This window comes from Elgaria multicarinata, chromosome 9 (genome assembly GCF_023053635.1).
Source record: "Elgaria multicarinata webbii isolate HBS135686 ecotype San Diego chromosome 9, rElgMul1.1.pri, whole genome shotgun sequence".
Taxonomy (NCBI): domain Eukaryota; kingdom Metazoa; phylum Chordata; class Lepidosauria; order Squamata; family Anguidae; genus Elgaria; species Elgaria multicarinata.
This window is the reverse complement of record NC_086179.1, coordinates 40,262,652-40,271,318: the sequence shown is the minus strand read 5'-3', so window position 1 is coordinate 40,271,318 and position 8,667 is coordinate 40,262,652. Positions and strand designations below refer to the sequence as shown.

Sequence of the window (8,667 nt, the reverse complement as noted above, 5' to 3'; positions counted from 1 at the left end):
AAGGTCTCTGTCACACATCATATGTTTTTTTAGGCAGGGCATACACTCATATTGCAGTAAGTGTCATTCATATATCCAGGCCTGAGAAAGGATATTCACTAAGGATGTGACGATGCTTGTGCTTCGAGATGTTTCATTGCTTCTGGACACAAGATAAAATAGCAGACCTCTAAAATACTACTTCCATTTTCGAAAACTTCAAGTGGCCTAATTGAGGCTGCAATCCTGTATCCATGTACCTGGAAGTAAGTCCCAATGAATTCAGTGGGACTTAAGAACATGAGAACATAAGAGGAGCCATGCTGGATAAGACCATGACTCAATCTGGATACAACCCATTATGTGGGTTTATCCATGTACATCCTGAGAATTCTATAAAATCATTGAGATAGTGACTACAGGAGGTGCTTGCTTGCTTTTTAAAAAGCTGAATGGCTCTCTAGCCTCTTGTGTATCTCAGGCAATCAGAGAGCAGAATCTCTTTAACTGTTTCATTTTCAAAAGAATGCAGAGCCCAAGTCAACTGGGCGATTGGTTGAGACCATAATGTATTATGTCTACATTAGTATAAGACTGTGAGGATTGAGTCATCCACCTGGCAGGCAGTCTTTCCTTTCAGAAATAAAGTGTAATGTCACCAGTTATTTCAAGAAGAGGAAGGGTACGGTATTCCCTCTGGGGGATGACCACATCTACTTAAAGTCAGGAACAGTGTGTGTGTGTGTGTGTGTGTGTGTTTGTAAATGTGCTTTGGGAAATGTGAACACACCATGTTCACTTGCAAGGATTGTTTCCTGAATGCGATAAAAACTGCGCTATCCCCATGGCCAGTTTCCAGCATGTCACATCCTTCTGAAGTAGCTGGTGTGCGTTAGGAAATGACAAATTCCTGGTATGATGCAAAGCAATCCCACTGGGGCAATAGGGCTGCAGTAAGTATAAATTGGACTTGTCCAGAAACAGCCTGAGATTCATTCTTGGGAACGCAGGTCTGAAATGAAAACCACGGTAGGTGGGATTATTATTGCTTTTTATCTTTGAAAATTCTGGCACCTTTTATTTGAAATAGTGCCGTCCTCATTTCTTTTTAATGAAATGAAATGAAATGAAATGATGGAGCTTAGCTAAAAAGAAGGATCCAAATTTTTATCTCACTGTACACTGATTTAGAAGTAAAAGCTAAAGTCAGTGTTTATTAGATTGCCTTATTTTAATTCAGTTTTAATATCACCACTGAAGTGATCCAACTTCAAAGAGAGCCAAGATACTAAAACAGCCCTCCTAAACCTGGTGTCCTCCAGTTGTTCTGGTCTGTACTTCCCATCATCCCCAGCCAGCATGGCCAATGCATCAGGTGTCTGGGGATGACAGGAGGTACAGTCCAACACATTCTGGAAGGCACTAGGTTGGGGAAGACTGAACAGAAAAGGCGGATGACACATTTTTTTCCAGAAATTTTTTCTTTGGATCAAGCAAAAAATTAACAGTTTTCCACCCTGATGCTGAGACCACAGCATTAGGGTGGAAAGAGCAGGTTTCAAATTTAAAATCTGGAATACTGACCACAAGGACTGTCTGGTCAAGGGATCACAATATAAACTAGTAAAGACAGTGAAAATGATTCCATGGTCCTCATGCCAAAGAGTGACCCAGAAGAAAAATGTTAATCCAAGGAATTCAATTTAAGAATCAGCACATGACACAAATTCAACAAAGGCGCAATCATATGCATGTTTAGACAGAAAAAAGGCCTATAACTCCCAGCATGCTGGGAATTGTAGGGCTTTTTATGTCTAAACATGCATAGGGTTATATCCTAAATGAATATTTGCATATTTGATCACATGGTCTTGCTAGCAAGTGTTAAACATCTTGCTGTAGATTTGTTATGGAAGTTTTAGGTTCTGCTGTACAATGTTTCAAGTGGCCATGTACATGTACTATCTGGGTATTATTCTTTCTCTCTCCTGTGGAGACGTCTGGGGAACTGTATTGACACACTACAAGCTAGTGAATGAATATGCTTCGGAGGGGAGATGCTCAATCATGGTACCAAGCTATTAGATTGGGATAGTAGTAGTTGTAGCAGCAGAATGCATTAGCTATGGCAAGAAAGAAGGGCAAAGGAGAATTCCTTTATGGGTGAGATCAAAGACTGAAGGACATCAAGAAAAAATATAGCCAGGGAAATATTTTTCAAAAGAAACAAATGCATGAACAAACACAAACACAAAACAATGCCTAGGCACTCAACAGACATATTAATTGTATTTTCTTAAAATATTTGTTCATCTGCTTCTCCACAACTCATGCTCAAGATAGCTTATGAAGAATTTTAAAAGCCCATTTTAAATGAATCCTTTAAAGCACGGTATAAAATTTATAAAAGATTCAGTAAACAAGTTCAGCAGGAGAAAAGGTCTACAGAAGCACCAAGTTGATGTGAATTTGCTTTCATGTAAATAAGTGAAACTGTGACCTGGTTCACATGATCATCACAGCCCACTGTGGCATCAGGTTACTGATTCAGGCCCTGCTGTGGCTTCTCATGTCCTCCAAACCATTAAGAGTGGCTTGTTGGGGTGGTTAATGAACTACCCCACAACCCTACAACAGGCCATGGGTTCTGAGTGGTTAACCATCCCAACAAGCTATCTGTGTCTGGTTCAGATATCACAACAACTTTCATCCAGTGAAGGAAATGAGCTGACATGTGACCAGCATGCAGGGGTGGTTAACAAGCCATTGTAGCTTATTAACCACCTTCATGTTGTGCAAACTGGGCCTTGTGTGTGTGTGTGTGATTAAAATGGTCAGTCCAGGGAGATCTTTCTGAAAGATACAGATTAGTTCAGTGGGGAAGTTGGCAGTTGGTTCTGATAAATTTAGGAACTCCATTCCCAAGCTCATTCACTGTTGCAGGAAGCCTTTACAGTACAATTCTAGGCACATCTACACAGAAGTAAATCCCATTCTGTCAAAAATTGCTTAAAGTTTTTAGAATACTTATTTATTTATTTTTTAAAAAACATTTATATCCCGCCCTATATAATTAAGATCTCAGAGCAGCATACAGATCAAAACATACAGGATAAAACAATAAATATGCTTGGCGTGAGTGAGTGCGGAAGGCATGATTAGAACAACTGAAAAGGAACTCTTAATGCAGGGTCAGCCCAAGACATTTTGATTGCTGATGTAGAACACACACACAAGGCACAATGTACCAGGGAGTTCTCCTCTACAAGCCCCATTGAAATTAGCTTTCCAGTGGACGGTGCCCCACGGTTCAGATGAATGGCACCTTGAAACCTGAAGCAGACACCTCACCTTTGCTCCTGATAGGACCAGCTCTGTCTTCATGCTTTATAAGCAACTTTCTCTAGTCACAAAGTTTCCTCTTTTTCTAGTTACAATAAAAAGGGGCTGCTATAATACTTTATTGGCATGGTCCCATGACGGGCAGTAATACTGGATCTGGTCCAGTGAGGCTTGGCCTCTTACATAAGAGCCATGCTGGTCCAGCATTCTGTTCACACAAGTGATTAACCATCTCTTGACCAGGTACCCACAAGCAACAACACCCTCTAGCCCATGTTCCCCAGCAACTAGTGTGTATTTATTTATTTATTGCATTTCTATACCACCCAATAGCTGAAGCTCTCTAGGCGGTTTACTAAATTAAGACAATTCAAAGTATAAAACAACAGTATAAAATATAGTATAAAAGGCTTACTGCCTCTGCTACTGGTGGTAACACATAGCTATCAGGTCTAGTAGCTATTGATAGCCTTCTACCTTAGCTGTAGCATTGCTGAGTGGCCTCTTGGTCTCAAGGATTCCTCTGGGGGAGGAACAACAATGGTCTTCCTCCCACAATGAAAGATGTAAATGTATGTGCCACGACACAGGCTCTGAACACCAGACCCAGCCGCAGCTATTCCCTGCTCAAGCTAAGCACTACCGCTTGATACGCCTGAGGCAAGGGATAAAAACCACTTTCCTCTAAACTATGTGGAGAAAGGGGTTTAAAATGGAGAATGGTCTTAATATATATAATAATGCGCTGTGAGTTATATCTGCTTAGGTGAATGATTGTCAGAGTGGGTGTTATATGTGTAAACTTAAGATGATAAATGCCAAACAGACACGTGGGGTTTTTTGTGGTAGTTTAAAAACAAAACAATCAAAATTTATTTTTAAAAGTTCATAAGCTTTGTTTCAAATAACAACATTTAAAAAACTTTTTGAAACCTTTCATACAATCCTGTCACTCATTCACATACGCGCTTTCCTTTTTCTCACACAATCACTCTTGAACTTTCTTTATTCTCTTTATTCTTTATTTCTTTATTGATTAATATACATCCACTACGTGCACACTACACTCTAAAGACACCACTCACTACACTGACTCTCAAATTTCCCAGAACTTAAGTACCATAAACACAGAGAGCACTACAGACTCTAAGAGTACCTAACCAGTCTCCCTGAAAAGCCTTCTTGAAAAGCTCTCGCAGTCCCCTCAGTCATGCCCTTATATATCACTCCTCCCCCCTCCCAAGACATTCTAACTCCGCCCACTCAGGCCAACATTCTAAAAACCACAGACTTACAAACCGCAGACATACATTTGGAATTGACTTGTGGGGTGTAACGCCACAGTATGCACTCTGCACGCTAAGATATATTGATAAGATTAGCAAGCTGTTGCATTCTGTACCCAAAGAATCCAAATCTGTGAAAGTACTAAAACTTTAAGAGAGGTGTGTATGTCAAAACCAAGACCAAAAAGAGATCACAATTACCATTGGTTATGGATATAAGTTTCTGTTTCGGGAGTTTTACTGAGGAGTGCTGTTGCCTTGGAAGGAAGCCATAGAAGATTTATCTATGCAGTTTTCCATGGAGAGGACACCAAGCCTTTAAGAACCATTTCCAAAGCGGTGGCCATATTGGTCTCTTGCAGGAAAACAACAAAAAGCTTGGATGTCTAAAAAAATAGAGAGGTATTCATGATCCACTGGATGAAGGTTTACCTCCTCACATTTAATCAGGAACATCAGAGACAAAGTTTTATAGGATCTGCTTAAAGGAATCACTGGTTCCTAGCCAGTATATCTAGCTATATTAGTGCAGAGTCAATGTTTGGATATGTCTGTGGGCCTGGTTGCTGGGGCATGTGATTGCCTTTCTAAACGCCCTTCCTTCTTTTCTTCTGCCTCCCATCAAGGTTATGGAAAACAACATTTGCCCCCACTGTTTTGATCCTACACATCGCTTTTGTGAGGTACTGCTGGACCAGAGAAGCAGGCTCCATGACCACATCAAGAAACTCCGCGAGGTCTCACGGAGAATCAACAAACTGCACCAGCGTTCTCTGATTGCCAACCTCACCGGCAGCTCTTTAAGTGCAGCGGGAGCCCTCACAGCCATCGTGGGGCTGTCCTTGAGCCCTGCTACTTTAGGGGCATCTCTTGTGGCTTCTGGCGTGGGGTTAGGAGTAGCAGCTGCAGGAGGGGCTGTTACTGTGACTTCAGACCTCTCCTTGGTGTTTTGCAATTCCAGGGAGGTGAAAAGGGTGAGGAAGATTGCAGTGGCTTGTCACGCTCAGATGAGGGAAATCATGAACTGCCTGGAGTTTGTACACTGCAGTCAGGGCCCGATGGACCCCACCTTACTGCCGGCTGAGAAAAATGCATCCATCGCATTGTATAGTTCCATCTGCTTCCTGGTCTTCTGTGGCTCTCATGGCTTCCTGGTCCCAGAGCACACTGAAGAGGGAACAAAAGTCAGCCAGGTTGTGCTTAAGGCCAAAGTTCAGAAGCTGGTGGAAAACCTAGAAGCCTGTGCAAGGCCAATGGATGAGATCTGTGGACTTCTACAGAACAGGAAAGAATGTCCCTTGAAGGCAAGAAGACCAGCACCCTGGGATCAGCATCACTTCTGAGCAAGCGCAAGCCTTCTCCTGATTACCAAATCAACCAACCGATCAACCAACCTCTGGCTTCCTTGGGAAAAAATGACTGGGGCTAAAAGAAGTAAATACATTCTGCTGTGGTTGTCTGTGGTTACTATTTGGATAGTGTCTAACTAGGAATTTCTTCAGGCATCCCCTCAAATTTGCAGCCCACACACCTCTGGGACTCGGTCTCTACTGCTTCCCTGCCAACATGCACAGCAAATGGATACCATCACTGCACAAATCTGTATAAGGTTGTCACATGGAACACCACACCTTGTTTTGTTGTGTGGGGAAATCCCTCCCAAGTTTCTGAACAGTGACCTGGAGGCAAGAGATATTTCCATAACACAGCTTTCCCTAACCTGGTGCCCCCAGATGGGTTAGACTACAACTCCCATCATCCCCAGGCAGTCTATGCAGCAAGCTGGAGGAGGCTGCAATAATATATGCCCCGTGAATTAATGTTCCAGAGTAATCAGGAGAATTTGTTGGGGACCCTTTCCAAAGCTCTGCTTTTAACTGACTCTCACAGTGTCGATCTCGGTAACAATCGTGGTCATGATGGAGCTGCAGCCAAGACGGGAAGGAAATAGCTGGAGATTCCAGAACCTCTATGTAGTTCACCAAGTTCAACAAGGCAGATAATCAGGGATGAAAGGCCAGATTGCCTGAATGTCCCTGAATCTTTTCCGGTGATGTACTTAAAAGCAGATGGAAATTTGCCAACAAGTGTGACATGAGATTAATCAGTTTTGCTTTGGGTTGTCCCTCAACTTTATGCAATCTTTGTGTCATGTTCTTTCTTGCTTTAACTCTCTTTGGTGTGCTCTTTGGTGATGTATTTTTGTATTTATTTGTATAGGGTACTTTAATTATTATTTTTTAAAAGTTTATATTTAAAGAAATAATAATACTGTCAGCAGTGAGATGGAGGCGCTCGTTCTATAGGCCCAGAGCTCATTATATCTGAGGCATGAAAACAACGTCTTTAACTTGTTTGCTGTCATCCTCTTGGTCAACTTTTCCAGTCAAAATCCCTAACAGAGAACGCCAGGGTGGCCCTACGGTTAGGCAAAGTGAGTCAGCTGCCTCAGGCGGCAGATGTTGAGTTGGGGAGCAGCAGCAAGATGTTGGAGGACAGAGCTGTGAGCCCAAGCTAGCTTGCTGTCCTCAGGTGTGGCGGAGGACATTGTCCGCTTGTCACTGTTGAGGCAAAATTAAACTGTCAGTCTAGTTGGCTTCTGTACATGGATTTGGGGGTGGGAGCCATTTTGTACTTTACCTCAGGAAGCAAAATATCTTGGGATAGCTCTGCTGGACTGGCTGGCAAACCAAGAAGAATTAATCTAGGAGTGAAAATAGCTCCATAAGCTTGGGGATTCCTCTCAATGGGTCAGTCATTTCTGCATATATACCTGAAGGCCTTACTAGGATGGGTAAAAATACTATTTGGCTTTTATTTGGGAAAGTCTTTGCAGAATGGGTTTCCTCTGATAAAACTGTTCCAGGCTTACTGCTGTCCTTGTAAACAGCAGCAGCAGCAGCAACAACAACCAACCAACCAGAAAGGTTTATTCCGAAATAAACTGCCAAGGATTTATAGAGGTGCAGCAACAAATATGGCTAATAAGTTACCCTCAAGCTCCTTTGAAGATAGGCCTTAAGAGTCCTTCAAGCCAAGACAACCTCAGGCAGGCAGCACCTCACACAGCCAGAAGCAAAGTCACTTATTCTCAGGGCCCCATTTGTGGTTAAATATGGCTTAAGAGGAAACACATTATATTTTGTGCCTGGCTAGAACAGCCTTCTCCAACTGGGGTCTTCCAGTTGTATTTGACTAGAACTAGTAGTACAATAATCTGGGAGAGGGTGGCTGCCAGGTTAGTAAAGACTGGGCTAGAACGATCGTTTATACAGCACAGAGAACAGTGACAATGGCCCACTCTGAGTTCATTTACGCAACTGCCTCCATTTGTGGCAGGAACTTTTTTAAAAAAAAGTTAACATAACTGTATTTCTTGCATTAGCTTTGGGTCTCCAACGTGGAGCCCGTGGGCACTTGTGTGCCCACAGACACTTTTCTTTGTGTCCACCAAGCTCCCTCCCTTAGCTGTATTTTATATTTAAAGATGTTTTTAAATTAAAAGCAATACTAGGAGGCTGGCATGAATTTCTTTATTTCCAAGTATGCCTCTGTGTCCCTCATGTGAGTGGCTGCAGACCAGTGTTCCCAGTGACCGGGGGTGGGGGTGGGGATGGGGATGGAAAAGGTAACTTGGAAGTTGGTAGGGAGTGTTCTGGGGAACTGGGAAGGTGAGGAGCAAAGGAGCATGTTTTGCCTGTAGTCTGTGTATGTGTGTGTAAGGTGGTTTGTTGGTTTGTGGGTATGTGTGTTACTGAGTTTTTGGGTTTGTGACAGTGAGGGAGTGTGTGTTTGTGTTTCTCTGAGCATCACCAGTTTGCCTTCTGGGAAATAGGTATTTTGTTGTACTTTGAGAGGCAAATAGGCTGACCATATGAAAAGGAGGACAGGGCTCCTGTATCTTTAACAGTTTTGTAGAAAAGGGAATGTCAGCACGTGCCATTTGTATGCATGCAGCACTTGATGAAATTCCCTCTTCATCACACCAGTTAAAGCTGCAGAAGCCTTGCCTAGCATGACCAGATACAAAAGAGAGCCTTCTCGTCAGTTTAGACTTACG

The 8,667-nt window shown here is 42.6% G+C and overlaps 1 protein-coding gene across 1 annotated transcript; it reads left to right on the top strand.

The window, feature by feature from the left end:
- The first annotated feature begins 992 nt into the window (after positions 1 to 992).
- Positions 993 to 6,791, top strand: APOLD1 (apolipoprotein L domain containing 1). The gene is made up of 2 exons (XM_063133676.1): positions 993 to 1,008; positions 5,234 to 6,791. Exons 1-2 carry the CDS (start codon positions 997 to 999, stop codon positions 5,948 to 5,950), a joined length of 729 nt encoding a protein of 242 aa, XP_062989746.1. The 5' UTR covers positions 993 to 996; the 3' UTR covers positions 5,951 to 6,791.
- Positions 6,792 to 8,667: the final 1,876 nt, after the last annotated feature.